This window comes from Tenrec ecaudatus, chromosome 16 (genome assembly GCF_050624435.1).
Source record: "Tenrec ecaudatus isolate mTenEca1 chromosome 16, mTenEca1.hap1, whole genome shotgun sequence".
Taxonomy (NCBI): Eukaryota; Metazoa; Chordata; class Mammalia; order Afrosoricida; family Tenrecidae; genus Tenrec; species Tenrec ecaudatus.
This window is the reverse complement of record NC_134545.1, coordinates 7,169,963-7,195,549: the sequence shown is the minus strand read 5'-3', so window position 1 is coordinate 7,195,549 and position 25,587 is coordinate 7,169,963. Positions and strand designations below refer to the sequence as shown.

General features: G+C 42.6%; 1 protein-coding gene across 1 annotated transcript in view; it reads right to left on the bottom strand.

Moving 5' to 3' along the window:
- The window catches only part of ATP2A2 (ATPase sarcoplasmic/endoplasmic reticulum Ca2+ transporting 2), a 46,427-nt gene that overhangs the window by 19,016 nt on the left and 1,824 nt on the right, over positions 1-25,587 (bottom strand). The window contains exons 4-5 of the mRNA XM_075534451.1: positions 19,335-19,439; positions 12,008-12,146 (exon numbers count right to left, since the gene is read on the bottom strand). Coding sequence (XP_075390566.1) covers positions 12,008-12,146; positions 19,335-19,439 — 244 coding nt within the window. The remainder of the gene's footprint in view (positions 1-12,007; positions 12,147-19,334; positions 19,440-25,587) is intronic.

Sequence of the window (25,587 nt, the reverse complement as noted above, 5' to 3'; positions counted from 1 at the left end):
CACTGGGGGTTCTCACCTACTGAAAGACAGTCAGATAACAGAAAAACACATTTTGGAATGATAGTTAAATATATACTTTCTTTACCTTAAGATCTAGAAAGGGGTGTTCATAAGTCATGATACTTATATCACTTTCTCTTATGGCAAAAATAAACACTGATGGTTAAAAAAATCAATAGCAAAGTTTTTAAGTATCTAAAAGAAAACTGTTAAGAAATACCTCCTTAGAAAACTCATCATTAATTCACCTAATTTACTGAAACATTTGACTGTTACTCAAATAGCTTCACTATGCTTCCAATTTGAGTCATACTTTTTGTAGTGAGGCAGGAAGAATGAAATTCTTTACTAGAGGAACCCAATTTGTAGACGCTAATAGATAACAGTTTTCCTTTCCCGTTCAGCCATGGCCTGGAATCCTTGTAAGCTGTCACAGCATGCTGCTGTATTTGCTCCAAACTGGATTTTTGTGCAGAAGACCTGCTTGCACTGTGCGTGAGCACCAGCTTCAAAGTGAAGGGACGGCCGTTGAACCTACCAGGTATTCTGGGGCAGAGATGTCTACAGACTACAACCTTGGGAAGTCTCTGGAGCAGTTCTCTGTCCCATGGAGTTGCCAAGAAGTTGGAATCTATGTAACTTTAAAATTGGGGGTGGGTGGGGTGTTCTGTATTTGGCCCTTTCCCAGGCTCCTCCCCACAACCACCTTCAATTGGAGAGCACAAAAAAGCTGTCACAGTGGTGTAGAGGGCCTGTTAGCAATTACATGAACAATTGAACTGAGAGAGCTCAGACTTGCAAGTGACGACTGTCAGGACCCAGGGCACTGATTCCACACTCTCCATTTGGCATAACTGTGTCCAATGACCATCCTATAATGCCAACTCGTCTCCATGCTCCCCTCCAGATCTAAGTATTTACAACAGGTCATCAAAGGAAGAGTAAATAAGACAAATCTAAAGAGTAGAAGCTCCTATGAAAGAACAGTTTGAATACAATTGACCAAAAAGTGAACCATGGGCACAGCTCAAGTAAGCATTTGCAGTGACTGTTAGAACATAAGAGGAAGACCACCCTTCCCACCCATTCAATACCACTTACTAAGCAGTTTAAAGTGCAATATTGGATGTACCCACCAGGCAGGCTTCAGTGGATTACAAAACCAGCATGTCCCTTTGGCGAGAGGGAGGAGGCTTTCTACCCCGAGAGTTACAGGAAGGTCAGTATGAGTCAGTATGAACGCAAGGACAGGGAAAGGAAAAAGCCCTATTATTATTCCCCTAAGGCAGAAAATACACACCAAACTGCAAACAGTACAGATCTTCTACACCTTTCTCTGAAAGAAAATCAGGGCTTTTAAAATACAGATCTGTCACTTTTTAAAATGGCAAAACAGCTGGAACAAACACTCAGATGTGGAGAAGGCTTACTCTATGCCAAGCACCACTATAAGGGCATACATAGCCACTTATTCTCAACCTTCCCAAGGAACCCCAAAGCACCACTGTCCCCAGATTACAGATGGATAAGGTGAGACACAGAAAGAGAAGCAGCAGGTCAGTCTTTGGAGCAAAGTCACCAATCTATTTTTTAATAGTTTTTAAAATCATTTTATTGGGGGCTCATACAGCTCATCACCATTCATCCATCCCTCAATCCATCCACTGTTTCAAGTACATTTGTACATGTGTTACTATCATTTTTTAAAAAAACATTTGCTTTCTACTTGAGCCCTTGGTATCAGCTCATTTTTCCCCTCCCTCCCCACTCTTCCTTCCCTCATGAACCCTTGATAATTTATAAATTATTTTGTCATGCCTTACATTGTTCGACTCTCCCTTCACCTACTTTTCTGTTATAAATCGTTTTATGGGTGGCTCTCACACCACCTAACAATCCATACATCAACTGTATCAAGCACATCTGTACATGTTATCAATTCCAAAACATTTTCCTTCTGCTCGAGTCCTTGCTATCAGCTCTTTTGTCCCTCCCTCGGTAAATTATAATTATTTTCTTTTCTTACACCATCCACTGTCTCCCTTCACCGTTTGTTGTTAATCCCCCTGGGGTTGGGGGTGGGCTATATATACATCAATCCCTGCAATTGGTTCCCCCTCTCTCCCACATTCCCTCCACCCTCATGGTATTGCTACTCCCATTACTGTTCCTGGGCGTTTCTCTATCCTGGATTCCGTGTATTGAGAGTTCTTATCTGTACCTCTGTACATGCCACTCTAGGCAGGTTTGTAAGGTAGAACTAGGGTTATAGAGGGGGAGGGGGAAGGAAAACATTAAAGAAGTAGAGGAATGTTGTGTTCCGTGGGTGCTATACTACACCCTGGCTGTCAACCCTTCCTTGTGACCCTTCTTTTGAGGACATGTCCAATTGGGCTTTGGGTCTACACACTTTTAAGACTCCAGACCCTATATCTTGTAATAGCTAGGCACCATCAGCTTTTTTCACATTTGTTTATGTATCCATTTTGTCTTCGTATCAGGAAGGTGAGTCACAGAATCTCAGGTTATTAAAAGAAAGCGTTTTTACGTTGAGGGAGTACTTGAGAACCAATGTACCACCTACTTAATATATGAACATAGGCTTATATCCCTATATAGGATTATATATATATATATATATACACACACACACACACATACACACATGACTATTTTTAGCCCTCTATAAATGTCTTTTGTTTCCTAGTTCTTTATCTGTTTCCTTTACTTTCTTCCTGTCCCACTATCATGTTCAACCTTTATTTGGCTCTCAGTAATACCTCTGGCTACAATGTCCTTGAACAAACCCCACCAAGCATTCCATACCCTCGCTGCCATCCCTTGCTGTTCCCATGTCCCTCAGTTTGTTGGCTGCTTCCCCCTCCCCAACCCAAACTGTAGGTCCTATTGTTTTCTCCTCAGGATTGTTTATCTTGCTTATTTTATATAGACATGGGAAGGGGGGGGGGGGAGAGCCTATAAATAGTTCCACATCTGTCTGCCTGACCCTTATGTATGTTTTCCAATCAATTCTGATGAGGTGCCAAGTCCTGCCCTTCGATTCTGAAGACTATTTTCGGGACTCCTCAGGAACTTAATTTCTTTGTTCTCCTTGCTGCTCTGTTGCGCTCCCTTTGTGTTTTGTCCCAGTTGGGGGTGACGTGTTATCAGCCTGAGCACAATTCCTGAACAGTGCCTCTAGTGTGGGTCAGTGAGGGGGTGTTGTGTCCATGGTGGGGTCGGCCCAGCCCTCTCTCTGTCTTGTCTACTTTGAGCAGGAGTGTCTTCCTTGGGGCTTGGTGGGACAGTATGTGGTCCACTCTCTCTCCTCACTTTGTTCCCGTGTGATGTGGGCATAGCCGCCCCTCTTCCCTGGGCTGTTAGCTTCAGAGCTGTCCTCTGTAGCGCAATCTTCTGGGGAGGAGGTTGACATAGCTGGGAGTGGGCCCGGCTCTGCCAATGCTTGTTTCCACAGCCTGTCTGGTGCTTCAGATGTTCTGATTACAATATTGGGAGTAATGATAGAATTGTATGTAGGATAGAATTACAGAAGTAGAATTTTCCTGTATATTTATATTTCTGCCAAAATTAGATCCCTAACTTTTCCCTATATTCATTCTGATGTTTTCCCATGCATGGGCAGTGCTGAGCACCTTATATTTTCAAAAGTTCTTATACTACCTTCTGTCAATTTGCCTATCTTGGTGATGTCCTGTCAAACTTAAGAAAGATATTTCCCACATACCACCTGGCTTCTAAAATCCTGACCACAGTAGAATGAAAAGGCTGGCACTTACTGGTCCTGTGACTCCCACTGAGTCACGGGGAGGGGCAAGGAGGTGTGCTTGCAGGAAGTCAGGAAGTACCCACCCCGGGAAAACCAGTTCAGGCCAAGGGCAAGCCCATGTTACCTAAGGGGCCGGGAAGACCTTCCAGAGTTCCTTTCTTTGTCGTGGTTCTTAACTTCTTAGCTGCCCAGACACTATGGCACAGCTCTAGTTGCCAAACGGTCTCTGGTTCTAATACATTCACCCTGATCTCTGCTTCTACCCAAGCTTTTAAAAGATGGACTTATGCGATGCTGAGAGAGTGGAGGGTGAGTGGGTTGGAAAGGGGGAACTGATTACAAGGATCCACATGTGACCTCTTCCCTGGGAGAGGGACAGCAGAGAAGGGGGGAAGGGAGACTCCGGATAGGGCAAGATATGACAAAATAACGATCTATATATTATCAAGGGCTCATGAGGGAGGGGGGAAAGGGGAAGGAGGGGAAAAAAAAAAAGAGGACCTGATGCAAGGGGCTTAAGTGGAGAGCAAATGCTTTGAGAATGATTGGGGCAGGGAATGTATGGATTGTGATAAGAGTTGTATGAGTCCCTAATAAAATGTAAAAAAAAGAAAAGAGGAGAAAAAAATGATTAGGGCAAAGAATGTACAGATGTGCTTTATACTATTGATGTACGTATATGTATGAACTGTGATAAGAGTTGTATGAGCCCCTAATAAATTGTTTTAAAAAATAAATAAATAAAAGATGGACTTATACCTCTCTTCTGTTTCTCTAGGAACTTAGGGGAAACCCACTAAAATCACACTTACCTGGCTAAAGGAATCTCACACCTGCATCACTGGTAAAAATGGTGCAGGAACCGCATTTCTTTCCATTGTACATGTGGTTGCCATGAGTCTAAGCCACCACAGTAACTAACAACTGTGTTTGGATGCAGGGACCTCAGACCTGTGGCCCTAACCTGTCCTGGGTTCATAGCATACACAAAGACACACTCAACACCTCATTTAACCATACCCCTTGGCTTCTATGGTTAGCATTAGAAACAGGTTCAAAGTGTCGATCCAAGTGCCAGCAAGACCCTATCAATTGTTACACCAGATACACTTTCCCTGTACTTCAAAATTTAAAACCAAATGGCTAGATTCTTGGAAAGGGCTTCAAAGGAAGAAAGCAAACAAAATCCTTGAAATTATATAGTGTGTCTTAAGAACTCTGGTCTAGAGAGCCTTGTTCTCCACTGGACCCCAAACATCAACCCTGAACCTGCATTTTAAAGGTTCCAAAGGTGATGGAGCACAGGAAGACAGACAAGCTCTGCTGGGTAAACTCTAGGCACAGGCTAGAGTATTTGCAAAGCTAGCCCTTCACCAAAACACCCAGAGTCTGCCCTACAGCACAGAACTGAGCCGTTGAACATTCCCATCAGGGAGATGGGCTGCTAGGGTCCACGGCTAGCTGAAGGCTGACGGCCAGGCCATCCCAATCTCAACCGAAAGACACCCTCTGACCTCAATGGTCAACAAATGCCAGATAAGTCACATTATTAGAAACAGGCATCTTTTATAATTAGAAACCTGGGTGCTGTCAAGGTGATCGTACCTTCCAGCAACCCTACAGGGCAGAGAATTGGTCCCAGGATTTCCAAAGCTGACAGCTTGGTGGGTTACTACCAAGTATTTTTGTATCAGCAGCCAGGAAGCACCTACTGGACCGGTTACCTTGTTAGTCAAGTGTCCTGCATAATTCGGACAGTAGTCCAGGTTTTCTTACACTAATTGGGTAATCTATTTCACAACTTTTGTCTTTCTACTTCCTGGACGCCTTAGTAAAGATGCTTTGCAGGTTACTGAACCTGATTCCTAAAAGTCTCAAAGCTACAGCTTTTAAAATACTTGCCAAGCTCAATTTTTTTCTTTTATACATTCTAGAAAAATATTGGAATTGCTGACACTACTGGTGAGCATTTCATTTCAGAAACAGGAATATTAATTGCCAATAGACACTGCAGTCGCGTGGGGGTATTGAAGCTGGTGTCATCACCATCACTTACATAACCTTAAACTGCTTTAGCGGAGACTATGGGACAGAAGTCATCTGAGGATAGTTATGTCCTCATGCTAGTCATCAGCTCTGGGTTACCAAGCTACATAAAGTTTGTTTTACACAATCCTCAGAACTGAGCCCTTGAGAAATCTGTAAATAACCCCCTAGGGCATGTCCTGCTCCTCCCCGCCCCCTCCCATATTCTAAGAGGAAAACTGAATCAAGCTGTCCTAACTTGCTTAGTTTTTTAAATAACCCCCAACTCCTCACGGATACAGCTGGTTCCAAAAACCAGACCACTGTTATGGGAAACAACAGTGACCAAATGTTCTGCAAGCTGTTAGTCCCATGGAGGTGGCCCTCTGGGATGGCAGAGCCAAAGAGCGCAGTATCGACTGATGCATCTCCACACCTTGACCTCCATGCTTGGGGCATCCAGCTACCTGTACCACTTCAAGTCACATGCAAAGCTAACGGTCAGAATCTGCCAGGTGGAAATGCCTACCCATAAAGGATAGGCGCTGCTAGCCCCAGCATCCCTTAAGAGCACAAAGGCGGACTGCCGGGCACCATGTCTACACCCCTCTGCCACCTTTCTTGCAGAATCTCCATTCAAACAAGTGTCCTGACTGTACTTCAGAGTTCAGTGTACACTCGTGGCCATTGGCCTTTATTATTTTCTCGCGTTTTAACTTTAGTTGCATCCAAGACTGGGAAGAGAGGTAGGATGGGAGGGATCAATTACCGTCTCAGAATTATTGGGCTACGTATCAAAATACGGATTAATTACATCTCAAACTCACTGAGTCAATGCCAACTCATAGCTACCCTATATCGGGAAGGGCAGAACTGGCCCTGTGGGTTTCAGGGACTGTAACCCTTTGCCGGAGAAGTCCTCACCTTTTTACAAAGGAGCAGCTAGTAGTTTCAAACAGATGACTGTGAGGTTACCAGCCCAGCACCTAACCACTACACCAGGGGTCCTGGGTCAATTACATAATGAACCCTAATATAAGTAAAACTGAAGTTATAAAATACACACACACACACACACACACATATATAAAACCATCAGGCACCACCAATGAAAACAGTATCCTGGCAACCTGAAAGATAAATTGTGACATAACTTGTGTGTGATTAAGGGCATCCACAAAGCTGTCAACAACTTACCTCATGAAAAACTGGTCATTTGCTCTCCCTTCTGACCCATTTTGGATTTCCTCTAGTTTTCATTATCTGCTGCTTTTTTCTCGACAGATTTCCTCTGGTTTATTTTAATATTGCTGGTCTTTAAAAAAATTTTTTTGCTGCTTTTTGTGCGTGGGTGGTGGAACATTTTCCCAATATATGAAGTACAATGGGTCAATGTACAGAGAAAACTATAATGGCTTATGGGGGTAATTCTGGAGGGGGAGCAAATAATGAATACAATAGGGGAGAAGATGTTCTAGAAATGACTGTGGTAAAGTATACAGAACTCTAATATTCAAAAAACAGAATTATGAGTCTGTGGTAAGTGAATTCTATCCCAGTGAAACTATTGGGGGGGGGGGGGAGAAATAGAGAAGAAACCCTTTTCTGCTACAGAAGATACCACCAGTGAAAAGAACATTCAATCAGGAGGAAATTTTTAGCAAATCATGTATTTGATAAGAGATGTATCCAAGACTACCCCAAACCCATCTGTAGACTGGAGCATGTACACAGGTACAGAGAAGAACTCATGGAATCCAGTAACAGCAGTGAGGATAGTGATACCAGGAGGGTAGGGGGAAGGTAGAGGGAGGAGGGAAGACAAACAACAGAAACCATGGGGGAATGGACACAGCGGTAGGTGTAAGATATGAATATACTAACTTATAATCTATTAATGGATCATAAGGGTGAGGGGAGGGAGGGAAAGAGGATCTGATACCAAGGGCTCAAATTGTTTAGAAAATAACTAGATGGCAACGTATGTACAAATACGCTCGATACAAGTGCTGTTAGATTGTTCTAAGAGCTGTCAGAGCCCCTGATCAAACTTTTTAATAAAGTGAATTGAATTACCGAAATGGTTTTAGATAATAAAACACGTTTTATATTCGAAAAGGAGGGGGCTGCTGCTGACGACAGTTCCCCAAAGTCATACAACAAATGGCCACTAAGCACATAAGATGATCATCACTTCATTGTTAATAAAACACACAGACATTGACAGCTACTGACATGAAACAACTGCTGGACCTGAAGCATGGTGGGTCATCAAAGAAACAGCCCAGGCGTTCCAGTGTTAAACATCATCCCACAGCCAGCAAGCATACGCTTAGGTATATACCCAAGAGAAAAATGTATGTCCACATGAAAGCTTGTGGTCACCACCATGCCTCTCACTCAAGGCATGTTACAGGAAACATGGAGGTGGCCGCATGGCTCAACCCCCACAACAGCTGCCCTGTGAGCGCGTCAGCATTGGAAGGCTATACAGCGCTCGGCGTCCTCTATCAGAATGAGTGAAACCACAAAATAGACACATGGCACTCGCCCCCAGGGACCACTGAGGGAGCTAGTGGGACAGAAGTTCAAAACTGGTAGTGGTAGCACAACAGGGTAGTGCAATCAACACCACCAAAACCTATTAAAAATAGGTAAGAGGGTAAATTTTGCGTTATATCAGGTCTACACAGTAACAAACAGGAAAATGTGCTGACTGCACAATTTGGAACAACAAAAAAAACATGGCACAGAATTGCATAATTAGAGGGGGCAATTTGGTTTGTGAGAATAAAGTTGCTTTTAAAAATTATGATCTGGGTCTCCAACAAGTTGACTGACACTATAAGACGGTGCAACAGCCAACAGGAAGGGTGGTGGCTTGAGAGCCTCATCAGCTCCAGAGGAGAAAGATCTGCGACCTGGCAATCTGCTCCCTTTAAAAAGGACAGATTGTGATAAAAGCTGTATAAGCCCCCAATAAAATGATAAAAAAAAAAAAGCAACCTAGACAACTCATTTCCTCAATGGTAAAATGTGAGTAATAGTACTTTTTAGAGTGTATGGTTGATGGTTAAAAGCCACGCGTTTACTTGTACATCTAAACAAATCCCTGTCTTTGGCATCTACTCCTAGTAGCTCTGGGTACACCCACAGACATGTGAACTGTTCCAAAGGGCTCGTGCTGCACAAGAAGCACGTGTGCACTGGGCTGAAGCTGAGCCTCCTCCACACTCCAGGCACCAAACCTGTTCATTACCCACTGAGCTGCACCTGTGCTGTGCTCAGCAATGTCACAATGCTGAGAGGCCAAGAGTCCATGAAAAAATTCCACTATCTATTCCATTTTCCCAAGAGTTTTTTGAGGTTCTCTCTTCTGTATCCAATTGCTCAATGCAAAGCCCCCATATCTACACCCATCTTCATTTCTGCGCCCCTATATCAACATGAAAGTCCATTGTCAATTGACACCAACACATGCTTACAGATGTGTGTGGGTGAGTGGAAGGTGGAAGGTTGGGCGAGAAGCTGGAGGGGAAAAGTAGTGCTGAATCAAGGCGTGCTGGCATTCCCACGAAGGCTGTAAAATCATCACAAGGAAAATGGACAGTTTGGAACAGTTAGTAGTAGTGATGGTGGGATAGTCACCAAAAGGAAGGGCTACTCCAGACACCAACAGCAAGCAGTCTTCTGCTTCACATGCTAGATTGACCCCGACTGGTCCTTCATAATCTACCCAAGTCAGACACCACTTTTGTCATTCAGGATGGTCAGGATCCCAGTGTTTCCTTCTTTGTATTAAGGGTGATTATGGGGTAAACCCCACTCAGCTGAACCTAAAAACTGCAATCTACCCCCAAAGTCAGAGGCTTGAGTCCATTGGCAACTCCTCCTGGGAGAAAGACATGGCTGTCTGCTTTCATAAAGATTTACAGTCCCATAAATCCTATGGGGCAATTGAACTCTATTCTATAGGATCACAAACTGGGTGGGTTTTTAACTACGAAATGTAGCTTTTATAAGAACACACTTCTCCATAGAGTGAATGGAGCATTACAGTAGAAAGAAGTCAGTGGCTTAGGGTCATCGTGAACCACAACCTTGCCTAAGGTTTGTGAAGGGGGTCCTTAATCAACTACCTTGGGGAGGAACTGAACTAGGGCTGGAATGGATGGGAGCAGCAACTCTACCCTGGGGTGGGGTGGGGTGGGGTGGGGTGAGGCGCTGGCTCAGAGGCAAATAAGATTTCAGCACAAGGCCTTGTAGGGCAAGGACAGGACGCTATGGGTGGTGCGGATAAACCACAGGAAAAATTCAGCAGAGGAAGGAACACACGGCTGGTTGGCTGCTGTCTGAAAGGGAGATGGGGTCCAGCGGTACTAGGTGACGGTCTGGACTAGTGTGGCTATAGATGTGGATGCCGGAGGCAAGAATAGTTTCATGGACAAAGGAGGGGTTAACTAGGGACTAGAGTGAGACGGGAGTTGACAAAGACTGGAAAAAAGACATCAGAAATCACCACTGCTGGAGAGAAGCTGCCCTGAGGGGAGGAACCTCAATGCATCAAATTCCACACTATGCCCGGAAGCCACTGCCGTCTCCTGAGCCAAATGAACAAAGCCCTGGGGATCAATGAGATGTAGAACAGCCTAAGATGCTGCTGCCACCGGCTCACTCCAAGAGTCTAGAGGCTGGGAGCTCACCCACTAGCAGACAGACTGCCCCTCCCGTATTGAACATGAGCTCTTCCCCTGTCCACCTCACACCCGTTACCTGACCAGCTGCTTTGCAGCTGTATCTCAGGCCCACTGCTTTCCTTCCAGAATTCCAGAGCCAAAGGGCAGATGATGGTCCTTTGGGCTGAACTGAGTGATAAGTGTTTAAAGTGTGTCACCAGGGGATGCTGACGGGCAGGGAACCATAAACTTCTCCAATCTTTGCTCACTGTTCCTAACCTAGGACCCTCAAAACTGCTTCTCGCCCCAGCCTTCCAAGCGACTTGTCCATGCTGGTCGGAACTCCCTAACCCATCGTGACAACTGGTAAAAATCTGAAGATTAGCTCATAAGCTGACAGCAAGCTGTGGACACTGATCAGTAAAGGAAGGCTCCGTGCAAGGTCTTCAGTCTCTGGGGCTAAATCCTGACCAATAATTTTAAGAGTAAAGAGGCAGCATGCCTGATACACTCACAGTTTAGAAACAAATACGTGTCTACTTATAGGCAGAAAGAGTTAACAAGCCCTGCATTTAAAAATGTTAATATGTAAAGATAATATGGGAACTCTTTTACTCTTCTCACAACTTTTAAGTCTGAAATTACATCGGGATCAAAAGATTAAAAGTCCCAAACACTTCATCCACATGTTCTCTTGCTAACAAGACTAATGAGCAAGCTGCTAACTCCTTCACGCACACACTTTAAGTAAGCAACCAACTTCGCAGTGTATCTGGAATGTGATTTTTCTGGGAAAACCATCAAAACGTGGAGACTACAAGAGCAGCTCTGCATCGCCTTTCATGAAAATAAGACAATCAAAGGAGGCGCCACCTGCCTACAACACAGCCTGAAGTGCCACTGAGGAAGCGAGAACCCAAGTGCACTGTGCAAGGATTGGCTCAACAATGGGCAGTGTGCTGACAGTGAGCTAATGCCGAGCCCGTGCACCCAGGGCTGTGAGAACAATGACCCGAGAGACCTGCTTCAAGCGCAGGACTGCTGGACCTCCGCACCTCTGCGGACCCCTGGTCCCTCGGAAGCCCACCAGATCCATGTTAGAGTCCTGGGGTCTGTGGGTGGCTTCATTTTAACATGGCGTTCAGAATCATGCAACCATCGACTTAACTCGATAGCTACATGCGTGAATTAGCATTTGTACCAAGAAAGAAACAAAGCAGAAAAATGCTGAAGCCACTAACTAGTACACTGACACACGGCCTGCTCCACCTAAGTGCCAACTCAAGATAAAGCCCCTCAACGTGCATGAACTAGTAAAATCAACCAATAGCTTTTTAAAGACCTGAAAAACAAGACAAAACACAGCTCAGGTGCCACCAACACATCAAAATTATGTAACAGAAAAAAAACATGTTTAGCGGCGGCAAAAATCAATGAACACAATTCATAATTATGAACTTCGAGAGAACGACAAAATCCAGCAAACTAGAATAAAATAAAAATGATAATCTCAACTCACCAGCAATTTCTACAATATCACCAGGAACAATGTCTTTGGCTTTAATCCGCTGTACACTCTTTCTGTCTTGTCGATACACTTTGCCCATTTCGGGTTCATACTCCTTAAGAGCTTCGATTGCATTTTCAGCATTTCTTTCCTATAAAATAAAAGATTAAAGCATTAAACTAGAGTCTGTAAATGTTTCTAGTCTAATGAATCAAACCTGCAAGAGGTTCAAACATAAAAAAAAGCAGTTATACAACCCACAAAAAATTCATAGGTTCAGCAAAGGATATACGTACATGTGTATTTATTTTTTTGCTCCAGCTATAGCTATGAGTGTGGCAGTGTACACAGTGGGCAAAGTTATGAAGACTGCTTAGACATAAGCTCTGTGAAGGAATAAGTCACTTTAATCTGGGGAAGTGTCAAGTGTCCACACCATGGTCTCAAAGGTTACCAGGGTTCGCTTATATAAGGCAGTTCACAAAGATAATGTTCCACAGCAAAACTGGGGCCACAGAAAGTTGTGAGTGGCTATCTAAGTGGGGTACAGCCTTTGGTCTCTCCCTCTTTGGAGGAAGGAGTGAAGAAAGCCAAAGATGCATGAAAACAATCAAATGGACTAGGCAAACATCACTCTTCAACTCTGAGAGCAGAAGAACTAGAGCTCTTGCTTGGCTACCAGCAATTACGAGGAAGGGATCATATTAGGTGGTCTTGGATTGGGTGGGGAAAAAATGTGGAACTCGCAACCGTAAGAGACCAGGTTTACTTGTCATACTGAGAGTGATGGCAGTCCTGAGCTTGACTATGTAGCCTTTAGTCACCTTCAGGTCTAAACTGAGCTCTCACACACTTGGCTCAATTTTCAGTCGGGCCTTTAAGGGGATCAATGACATTAGGAAGGTGTGCACAACCATTTGACATCAAAAGGACACCATCTTCCTAATTCAAAGTTTACAAGGATTAGGAGGTGGCAGCACTGGGAGGAAGTAGGATAGGTGATGATGCTGCATCGTGGAGACTGCAATCAATGACACGAAATAAAACGTGTATGAATAACTGAGCTGCTTTGTAAACCTTCATCCAATACAATAAAAAAGTTTTAAGGGGGAAAAAATGAGGACCTGATTCCAGGGGCTTGGATGGAGAGCAAAAGTTTTGAGAATGATGAGGGCAAAAAATGTACAAATGTGCTTTACACAATTGATGCATGTATGGATAGAGATGGGTGGTGCATGAGTCCTTAATAAAATGATTATAAAAAAAAGTTGGGGAAAGTGGAAAGATGCCATTATATTTTAATTCATTTTTTCGACACTTTAAAAAATCCCCTCATATTATACTTAACCTTAAATACATTAATAGTATTTTTAAATATTATATGCCATCTATGTAAAAAAAAATGTTTTGAAACCGACTGTGATAACAATTGTACAATACTGTTTTGTGTGATTGATGGAATGTTATGATATAGCTAAGAGCTCCCAATAAAATATTTTTTTAAAAGTTTTAAGAACATTTCACTTTATCTTTAACACTAGATTTACGGACATGTCTTATATCCCTATCTCTATGGACACATACACAAAATCACACATGTTCTTACAAAACAAAACAAAATCGTGGACAGCACCCTCTCCCCCAAAAGAATTCAATTCAGAGGACAGCACTGAAGCAACAGCTCAGGGAGAGGGACATGTCTGATCAGAGCACACGGGAGTAAATGGAGAGGAAGAGAGAGCGGAACACATTCTGGCGCACGAAGCCCTGAGGACGATATTCCTGCTCAGAGCAGTGAAAGCAGAGAGGGGACCACAGGGCTGGCCCCACTATGAGACACAACGTCCCTCACTGACCCATAGCCCTACAGGGGACCACACTAGAGAGACAGTGCAGGAATTTCCCCCTACCTGACCCCACCACAACTGAGTGTGTGCAACAGAACAGCAAGGGGAGCAGAGCAACGAAGTCCCCAGGGAATACCAAAACTAGACTTTGGGGTCAGGGCGTGGCACCCCATCAGATTCGACCAGAAAACACTCCTAAAGGTCAACAAACAGACCTTGAACTATTTACAGGCTTTCCTCTGTCATTGTTTTTGTTGTTTGGCTTTCTTTTGTTGCTTTGTTTTGCTCTGTCTTGTTTTTTGTGCATATTATCATCTCTGCAGATTTATCTAGATAAGATAGGCGAGGCGAAAACAAGGGGGACATGGGAAGAGGGGGAGGCAAGGGAAAGGAAGTGCGTGGTAACAAACCCAGGGACCAGGTATCAGGCATCAAGAACAAAGAAATCCTATGATTGCAAATGAGGGCAAGTGCAGAGTGGAGACCCAAAGCCTATCTGTGGGCAACTGAACATCCCTTTACAGAAGGGTCTTGGGGAGAAGATGAGCCAATCAGGGTGTAGTATAGCACCAATGAAACGTACAACTTTCCTCTAGTTCTTTAATGCTTCCTCTCTCCACCACTATCATGATCCCAATTCTTCTCTACTAATCTGGCTAGACCAAAGGTTGCACACTAGTACAGATAGGAACTGGAAACACAGGGTATTCAGGAGAGATGTACCCTTCAGGACCGGTGGTGAGAGTGGAGATGTCTGGAGGGTGGAGGGAAGGTGGGATATAAAGGGGGAACTGATTACAGGGTCTACATATAACTTCCTCCCTAGAGGGTGGACAACAGAAAAGTGGGTGAAGGGAAACGTCAAGGGTTCATGAGGGAGGGGGTACAGGGAAGGAGGGGGGAAATGAGGAGCTGATACCAAGGGCTCAAGTAGAAAGCAAATGTTTTGAAAAAGATGATAGCAACAAATGTACAAATGTGCTTGACACAATGGATGTATGTATGAATTGTGATAAGAGTTGTACGAGTTCCCAATAAAATTATTTTTTAAAAGTTTCTTGTTAAGTTTTAAATATTAAAACTAACCCACCAACCAACCCAGGGACAAGGGACAACATGTGATCCAAAATCGATGTCAAGAACAGTGTAAGAGGCCTGGCAGGGCTTGATCAAGGGCAATGTAACAGAGGAATTACTGAAACCCAAATGAAGGCTGAACAAGAAGGGAGTAAAAGGAAATAGAGGAGGGAACTAGGAGGCAAAGGACATTTATAAAGGTCTAAATACAGGGATGTACAAATGTAAATATATTTATATATGAGGATGGGAAATTAGATCTATGTGCATATATTTATAGGTTTATTATTAAGGTAGCAGATGGACAGTGGGTCGCGACTCAAGTACTCCATCAATGCTAGAATACTTTGTTCTATTAAACTGGCATTCTATGATGCTCACCTTCCGAACATGAAGACAACGCAGGTACACATAAGCAAATGTGAAGAAAGCTGATGATGCACAGCTATCAAAAGATATAGCTGCTTGAAGATAAACAAGCATTTATCTAGCTCAGAAGTAACAAAGCCCACATGGAAGAAGCACACCAGCTTTTGTGACCACAAGGTGTAAATGGGATCAGGTATCAAAGAACAAAAAATCATATTGCGAATGAGGTGGGAGACGGGGTGGAGACCCAAAGCCCATCTGTAGGCAACTGGACATCCCCTTACAGAAGGGTCTCAGGGAGGAGACAAGCCAGTCAGGTTACAGTGTAGCCACGATGAAACATACAACTTTCCTCTAGTTCTTTAATGCTTCCTCCCTCCCCCACTATCATGATCTCAAGTGTACCTTACAAATCCGGCTAGACCAGAGGATGTACACTGGTACAGGTAAGAACTGGAAACACAAGGAATCCAGGACAGACAAACCTCTCAGGGCCAATAATGAGAGTCTTGATACCAGGTGGGTAAGGGAAAGGTGGAGTAGAAAAGGGGACTCGATCACAAAGATCTACATATAACCCCCTTCTTGGGGAACAGACAATAGAAAAGTGGGTGAAGGGAGACATTGGACAGTAAAAGACATGAAAAAATAATACTAATTTATAAATTTATCAAAGGTCCATGAGGGAGGGAAAGTGGGGAGGGAGGGGAAAAATAAGGTGATATGAAGGGCTCAACTAGAAAGCAAATGTTTTGAGAATGATGGTGCAACAAATATACAAACTTGTTTGACACAATGGATGGATGTATGGATTGTGATAAGAGGTGTACAAGCCCCCAATAAAATGATTATAGTAAAACAAAATGAAAAAACTACTAATTTTATTAAAAATGACATAATTATACACTATTAACATATAAATTGTGTGATAAATTTTACTAGGATTAATACTCAATTCATGTTTGCATCAAATTGACAATATCTGTAGAGATAGCTGTACCAGAGAATTTTGAGAGTAGAACAACATGAATTTGGATATATACTGTCTCGTCAAATAGGTGTCAGCTTAAATGGTAGGCGGTAAATGGTAAGTTTTAGTTTTAGTGGAGGAAATGTGTCAACAAATGACATGTCCCTTAACCTTACTTACTATTAAACAAAAACAGGGCCTTCTACAAAGAACCTGCAGCCTGTATGCACTGTACAATGGCCCTCACTACACAGCCTACGCCATTTAACGTGGTCTGGGCCTACGTTCAATCCAGGCTCATCCGATGACAAGCTATGTGACAGTGAGTAAGTTATAGAACACAGGATGCTACTGACAACACCTTCTCAACAGCCATGGACTTGTAAGCGGTATGTATCATGCTTTGAACCCTTGGTGCAAAGTAAATGATGAGCAACAAGTAAAGAATATTCATTCAGTGATGCCTCATCACTGGTAAGCCGTGTCTCCAGTGGTAATGACAAGTGGCTGGCTGGAACCACAGCGGAGTACAGCCAATCCCACATGGTACTCATCACTATCACAAGCAGTTTATTAGTCTCAATTTTAAAAATCAGTAAGCACAACTAAAACAAATTAAGAATCAAGCTAAAAAAAACAAAGAACACTGGTTCTTAAAAAACAAAAACAAGAAAAGCCAATATGCCATATTGTCTTCTCTCCTTTTAGAGAAGAAACTAGACATCGGGTTTAGAGAGTGCCCACAGGAGGCTTGTCAGCACCCCCCCCCGCCCCCAGTTTTACTAGCACTTCATCTACATGTCAGACAATGCAATAATTCAATGTCAAGAATGGTTGTACAATTAACACCACAGTCAGTTCTAGAACATTTTCCTCTTCCTTGTACTCATTCATGTGATTTTTTTCTAATTGTGGCAAAAATATCCGCAACAGGGAAAAAAAAAAGAGGACCTGATGCAGAGGGCTTAAGTGGAGAGCAAATGCTCTGAGAGTGATTAGGGCAAAGAATGTCCGGATGTGCTTTATACAATTGATGTATGTATATGTGTGGATTATGATAAGAGTTGTAGGAGCCCCTAATAAAATGTAAAAAAAGAAAATGATTAGGGAAAAGAATGTAGGGATGTGCTTTATACAATTGATGTATGTATATGTGTGGATTGTGATAAGAGTTGTAGGAGCCCCTAATAAAATGTTTAAAATATATATATATATATCCGCAACAAAACATTCTCCAACTCCACAACTTCTGCATGTATAATTCAGTGCCATTGATTATACTCTTCATGTTGTACAACACTATTGTTACCCCTTTCCAATTACTTCCACCACCACAAACACAAACTCAATAACCCCTTCATTCTGAAGCTCTTCAAACGTCCCTTCACTTGGGGTGGTTTACGCTCAGTGCCATGGGGTCTCTCTTCAGGGTGCTACAAGACAGGGCACATGCCCCCACCTGTTTAAAAATGCCAGCAGACTGAAAAGCTACTTATTATCTGTCTCTGAAACAGTATGGGGAATCCTGGATTTGGGAATTTACAGTAAGTTCAGTCTTGTATCAGATTTGATGGTTAAAAACCCCTCATAATGTAGAGTCCTAGAGGTGCTTCTTCAGATTACATTGAAATGTTACTGATATTGAAGAATACATTCCGAGCATTGTTGCTATTCAACTATAGTCAAATCCAAATGAATTTCTTTTTCCACAGTGCTTCCTACCCACCCCACCCCCCAAAACCTATGAACGGTGGCAGTTTTGCTTCCTTTTCTCCCGCTGCAAGTTCATGTCAGCATTCACTGTACTGGTTCAATACCACTATGTTACTTACAAAGGACACTTCTATCTTGGTCCTGGTCCAGTTTGCAAAGGTACAACACACACTAGGATAAAGTGCCTCAGACCCTTGAGGACAAAGATGGCCACTTCAAGTCATTCTGAAAGTCTCCTACCACCATCTAGTCTGTATCCTCCTCAAACCCAACAGCTAAACTGTTCTAAATGCTCTTGTTTAAATACACTTTGAACCTTCCTACTAATGCCATTCCCTTTCTGGAAGATTCTTCCCAGTCTCCATTTCTCTCTCATCTCAACTGCTTACACATCCTCTAAGAAGCATTCCTTGATGACTCTGGCAAAAAGTGATACTTGCTTCTCCATCCGTACCCACGAAGATTAGACAAGTGACTTAGCACGACTAGAATCTTATCACTTTTTTGTGTTACATAAAATGGAAATAGGATTAAGACTGAAGAGTGCTCTTTAAAAAGAAAATAAAAATACAAATTCAAAAACCTTGTGAAAGTGTTTTAAGATTTACTTCTAATTCAGATCACTCAGGGTCTGGATTCAACTCTCACATAGTCTATGAATTAGCTACAGCCTTGGACAAAGCTAGCCAAGCAGCCTTGAACTTCACTGCCATGTCTGGTCAAATATGGAGTGTACCTGAAGGACCTCAGGCAGTACATGACACCCATTATTATTTTAAAATCAAATTCTGTGAAATTGTTCTTCTTTTGCCCACATAGCTCCAAAGAGAACACTTGTACTAAAATCTAAACAAAGCTGTCTTTTTTGAGACAGAGAAAAAGCTCAACTAAGGTCTTCTGAATAGGCCACCGTTCCATATAAATCCCATATGCAGGTTTTTAATATATTAAGATTAGAAATGGATAATTCTGACAGACTCAAATGTATTTCTACTGCCTCTGTAAGGCTATACATATCAAAAATCAAAAGTAATTAGAAGAATTAATCTCACTGTTAAACTCTATCAAAAATTAAAGCAGATCAAGAGCTGGCATGAGCTTAGGAGTCGGTGATAGGACAGCCATACAACAGATTCTGGTTTCCCTGTAAAGCAGTTTCTCATTCCTACCACCATGGAAGATGAACAGTGTTAACAGCAAATAGAAGCGTGCACACACACACACCCATGCACAAGGGAAAACGAAACATGAAGACACTCCACAGTGGCATATTTGCTCAACAAATCAGGAAAAACATACCAAAAAGATTAAGAGTTTAAAATGCTTAAATTACTAAGATTAGGGCTTGCAGAATTTTGCTTACCTGCCACACTCCCACAATTGCATTGGCTACTAATATAAGTAAAATTACAAAGGGTTCTACAAAGGCTGTAATTGTTTCTTCGCCTTCTTCAAACCAAGCCAAAACCTGAAAGAGAAATGGCATGTGTTAAGATGGAAAGATAAAAACCACTAGCTAGCTAGGTCTTGATCCTAAGTCATGAGACCACACAATGCAGCAGTGCCTTAAAAGTTCACTGGCCTTTTGACATGGTAGGCAAATCCCCATTTTAGACCACACATAAAATATTCTAGGTGGCAATGAATCCCATTCATTTTACCCATACTCAGAAGACGATGTCACTAATTAATTTAAGAACCACTGTCAACAACTGCATTCATCTGGGCAATATAGTTCCCTAAGTAATATCCACTGGTGGCATAAAATCAGAGTGAAAGCAGCTAGATCAGAACTCAAGCTTCAGGGCGTGTATTTCAGCTGTTCGCCTCCAGCGGCTAATTGCTGCTCCACATGCTATCCGAGAACTGGTAACTGGACATGCGTCACTGTCCCAAGAAAACTAAGCAGAAGTCAACTCCTGGTTAACACAAATGTGACCTTATTCTGATTTAAAAGTTGTTTCCACTCGCTGCCATTAAGTTGATATAGACTCCTAGGCACCCTTAAGGACTGATGTGTTCAAACTACTGACCTCATGGTTGGCCAACTCAACATGCACCCACAAAGGTAGTAAAAACAAGCACCCCCCTCCCCAAAATAAATAATTTAAAAACACAATGGTGAATCTTGAAATGGTAACAGAAGCACAGTAAAAGTTACTTTGATGGTTAAAAGATTAACAAAACAGAAAAGCTGTTCACTGGGTCTAATGACTCAATCTGGGTAGACTTGTCTTTAAAAGGGGTGTATTATGTCACAGCAAAAGAGTGTCTTTAAAGAAATGTGTGGACAAGGGGTACAATCTTTTCCCATCTCCTGAAGCAGCAATGTGAAGCCACATGACTGCATGTACCACATGGGAATGTAGTACAATCCCTTAAAGGCAAAGTCCAACATGTTAATAAGGCAAAAAACAAAATAAAAGCAGGAGCCCCTAGGAACAGGTAAGGCACAAGCCTCCTGGCAGATGCCAGCTACCATTGCCAATGATGTAAGGGAGCAGGCTGGCCCCGCCTGGGCCCAGTGTGGGAGCGGCTGCCTGCTTCCACTAAGGCACTGCTGGGGTTAAAGCTAGGCCTGACGCCAGGCTGAAAGCCTCCCTAGGAAGTTATAAATTGTGATGGATGCAAGATCACAGCTGCTCTGGTACTAGCTTTCCAAACCTCTGCCAAAGAGTCTATCAGAAATAAGAAACCTCATTAGTTCTTGGAGGAGAAAAATTGCAACTTGAAGAGCAACTGGGACCTTTGGAGAAGGTCAGGGAGGCATTAGCAACTCTGAGATAAGCTTCACACCTTGTTAGGGCAGGGGTGAGCCTCCCTCTTGGCAGGGCCGAGGAACAAACTCAGACACAGCCCGTAACAGTTGGTGCCCAGGAATTGGCTAAGACAGCAGGACAGACCTTCAGGGCAAACCTCAGCTCTAAGAAACCTGTGGCTCCTCTTTACAGCAGTGCTCCTCTCCTCCAGGAGGAACTCCCGTGAACTTGAAGCTGGAAAGAGGGCTTCAAATGTCTGTGTGTGACAGACCACGCTCTCAATTAAGTATTTGAAACCAGAGGCACTGATTAGAAGTTAAGATACAGATTGGATTTAGCTCTCTTCAGGATAAAAAAAGGGGCAAACCTCTTTAAAATGGAATCATCATAACAAGCTAAACATCCACAACAAACCTAAGAATGAAAAGCTATATATCCTATGAAAGGGAGCCAGGTTTAGTGGACTAGCAAGAGCTGGTCCCTTCAGTTCAGAAGAGTTGGTCAGTTTTGGTCTACAGTAAGAAGATCTCAATTTGAGGAGTCCCTAGGTAGCTAGCACAGTTAAGAGCTTGTCTTCTATAGCCACAAAGATCAGTGGTTCAAACTCGACCCAAGGTGTCCCCTGAGGACAGGGGTGGCGTGGGAAAGGTCAGCTGCAAACACTAGGGAGCTCTCTGCACAACGGTTGCCATGGCCTGGACGGCAACTAGGAACAAATAAAACAAAAGGCAATCAGGAGGAAGAGGCTGTTTGATGAGGGCTGTCCGTTGATGGAAACATTCAATTTTGCTGTGAATTTTACAGCTGTTACCTATTGAATAAACTAAGATACAAAACCCTAAGTGACAGTAGACACATTTTAAACATTAACAAACCCCCTAAACCAGGCGTCCTCAAACTGCAGCCCGCCAAGGACATTTATTTATCTGGCCCGCTGGGTGGTTTTGCCCCATTTGTTTTTTTGCTTCAAAATAAGATATGTGCAGTGTGCATAGGAATTTGTTCAGTTTTAAAAAAAACTATAGTCCAGTCCTCCAACGGGTCTGAGGGTCAGTGAACTGGGCCTGTTTAAAAAGTTTGAGGACCCCTGCCCAAAACCATCTGGAAAGAAAGCACAAGAGGCAAGTACTGTGTGCTTTGAAGCCCACCAGTGTTCCTGCTCCTGCTTGCTTTACACGCGCGCGCACACACAGCAGCAGGACTGGTATTCTGAGACTACCAGCATGTAGCTTCAAAGTTTCAATTTGCTCACTCTTCAATGTTTTCCAATATTGGATCTACTAATTCAATACTAAGCCACGTTTTAAACTGTATTTAATTAGAGTAGGATAGATAGGGTAGCTTCCAGTTGTTACCAAAGCCTTCTCACCGTGCAGACTTACGGTCCACAGCCGAAGTACTGAAGAGGTGACCGAGGGAAGCAAATTATAACCCAAGTTTTTAAAGAATCGTGTTCTGGAATAAACTGGGAAGAGCCACACGGTATGGTGACTCGGTGCCCACATCAATATGTGGGAATACATAGGTGGATTCTTAACAAGGTCTCCCCACCACACAAAGTAACAAATGTCAGAATTTTTCCTCCAGATTATTTTAAAAATCAAAAATAATAAAACCACCCCCCAAAAAGGATCACTGTGAAATGTTATATCTGTATTAGGCCTCATCCTCTCTGTTTACAGACTTAAGAAAACAATCTTCTAAACAAAAAAAAAAACCTCAACCTTCACACCTTGTAAGAAAATCTCTAAATTGGGAAAAGCCAATTGCCCATTCAATACACTTTCCTTTTTAACCCCGAGCCTCCCCACCCATCATACAATTTATAAGTATTACATAACGTACTGTCAAATGCTTCCTGAATAGATACACACTTTGGAGAAAAACCAAAGCAATTCTGAAGTGTTAGTCTTGGAAACTCACTAGGTCACTAGGAGCCAGCGACTCGACAGCCGTAAGGAAGCTCCACAGGCTCATTTCATTATACCATTTCTATCAAAATACTAACCTAGGCTCTGTCAGGAATCCCTTTCAAGGAGTCTAAAATTTGGAAAGTCCAGTTGAAAAAGGTATAGTAGCATTTTAAAGCCCTGGGTGGCTGAGGTAGAAGAATGATGAAGGGAGCAGAAAGGTTACCAGAGAAAACCTTACAAGTGACTGGAGGCCTTGTGTCCTAAATGGACCTGAAGGTCACCTTAGAGACCGTTCCTGGACACTGCATAGCACCTCGAACCACCACCTCCTTCCTTTCTTTCCACAGCACAACTTGTGTCTTATGACTTTCGCCACAAAAACATTCATCCCCAGGCTAGGGATTTTGTCCATTTTGTTCACCAAGACTTGGTAAAATCAAAAAGGGAGGGCATTCCAGGTAAGCAGCGAAATGAGTTGTATGAGGGGCAGAGACGTTACCGGAGGTGGATGAGGACAAAATCAAATGACAGAGGGACCTGAGTGTCGAATTCAGGAAGCTCAGCGTTTCTCCACATGCATCTGTGATAACAAGCTCACTTGTTGAAATTGAAATGACCTCCAAAGACTTTGTCTTCTGATGATAATAAATTAAAAATATTACAAATTAACTAAACTTTATCCTTAACCAGTCACGAGAGTACAAATCTGTAATGTTATTTCTGACTTTCTGCTGCAGCAAAATATTAACTATGGTTAACAGTTCACTAGTTAGGTTAACATTGGAAACCAATTACTAAGGCCTAATATTTAAAACTCAGTGGGGTCTGCTGTTGTATCGGGTGTAGACATATATTCCAAGAATTGAATGTTCATGCATCCAAGAGTTTGAATCTCAGCGTTGTTCCTGTTAAAACTAAAAGGAAAACACACACACACACACACACACACACACAGCTCTTCCTTCTGTGAGATAGAGAAATGAAGAATGAAAAGGTCAAGTGCAATGCCACAGTGTCAACCCTATAAGAAAATGAAACCAGAGATTTAACACCCACAATTTCTTCACCAAAGAAACTAAGGCAAATTTAAGCAAATGCTGCAGTAAAACTACTTAAATCTGATAATACTGCCAGCTGGTGACACACAAATAAAAATCTACCACCGCTCGTTTCCTGAGCATTAAACCCCCAAAGGTAACTCAAATTTCACTTCCAAGACAGTTCTACAAAGCTGCCACAAGCCACTGTGCTACCCTACAGCAAACTCAAAACTCACTTGGAAATACCTATAGCTCCTGATTGCTTCAGAGCAAAGAAAACCCTAACACCCCGTAGCTTCTTTATTACAACATCAGCAGCATTATTCCAAACCATGCTTTCAATTACGATAGAGAAGCCGGGCAAGACTTTGTTGGACCAGTTCTGGACCCACTGTTAATCTCAAGTGAACTGAGCCAAGTTCAAAATTACAGCCCAACATATTCTACGAGCCTCGATACGTCACTTGCTCCATGACAAGGGAGTGCAACTTGTTAGTCAAACAGGTAAACGAGTTTCTCTTAACTGGTAAAGCAGCATTTCCTGCAGGGAGGCGGCTATTTCACAAAAGATTAAAGCAAAGACACAGACATGAGGTGTGGAGAAATACAGTGTGCCAACTAGTTTGCTATGTGACATGCTCCATTTTGTTCAACAAATACAGAAAACTCTTGTATTGGGGACCGAATCACTAATGGCTAAACACCACTTGGCTCCGTCTCACAGAATTTATGTACAAAGTGACACCGGATGCTCACTTTAAGTGAGATATATATGAAAAACAACCTGTTCCCTCCACAGCTTCATTTAGTTCTCAAAATGCCATTCTATCGCATGGCTGTCATGACGACTGAAGCAGACCCTGAGGCCTGTACACATACAAATGAAAAATAAAACTCCAAAATCATTCCAGACCATACATACTGTAAATACAGTTTAAACAAAATACTAGACTTTAAACTGAGTGACCGAAGATGACACCTTTTTACCAAAAAAGATGCAAGAACTACTAACTCTTGAGCTTCCGACCTAGAAATACGACTCTCTTACCTTCAAAGAATAGTAGCGATCTATTGGTCTTAGGAACCAAAAACCAGGTGCAATGCCAAATAAAAATAATATATTCTGCCTTCACCTTTACTATCCTTCCAACTTTACCTATTTTTATGTCAACTACATTCATAAATCTACTTTGCATCTTACTTCATGTCAATTTTACCAAGTCTGGAGAAAAGCATCGCCTGAATGGATTTCACTTCCTATCATGTTTTTGTAAGAATAAAATGCCATAGCTAATTTAGGAACAAAAAGGCATCTCATGCTGTTAGGTTTAGGAACATCTTATCTGTGTCCTGTTCAGAAACATTTTTTAGGAAATTTACCCCAAAGTGTCAAGCCCAAGAAAAAATGTAATAAATTAATCATAAACTTAGGGGGGAAACCCCCCAAAACCTAGAACTATTTCCCCAGCCACCCTCCTCTTTCTACAACAGTTCTCTACATATCGCCAGTTCCTTAGCAACCATACAGGACGAACTGGAGCAGGCTCGCAACACAGAACATGAAAAAAAAAACTCTGCTGGGTTTTGTTTTTTTTCTTTTCTTTTTTTAAAGTTCCAGAACCAACTTTCTGAACCCTGTTCTCTCAACCTGGGATGCACTCAAGAGAGGGGTCCAGTTTCGATAAATATACCACCCTAAAGGTCAGTGACCAAATTTGGTCAACAGCAGTGCCATCCCTGCCATAATCATTCTTGTCACCGTCAGAACCATTGTCACCTCCACCATTACCAGCAGGGACAAGGCACTAGAATATTCCTTTTCAGTTCTACTTTCTAGGTGCAGCAGGGCCTTCACATTTTAGTCCACTTTTTAATACCCCAAGTTTCCAGGAGACCTGTACTAT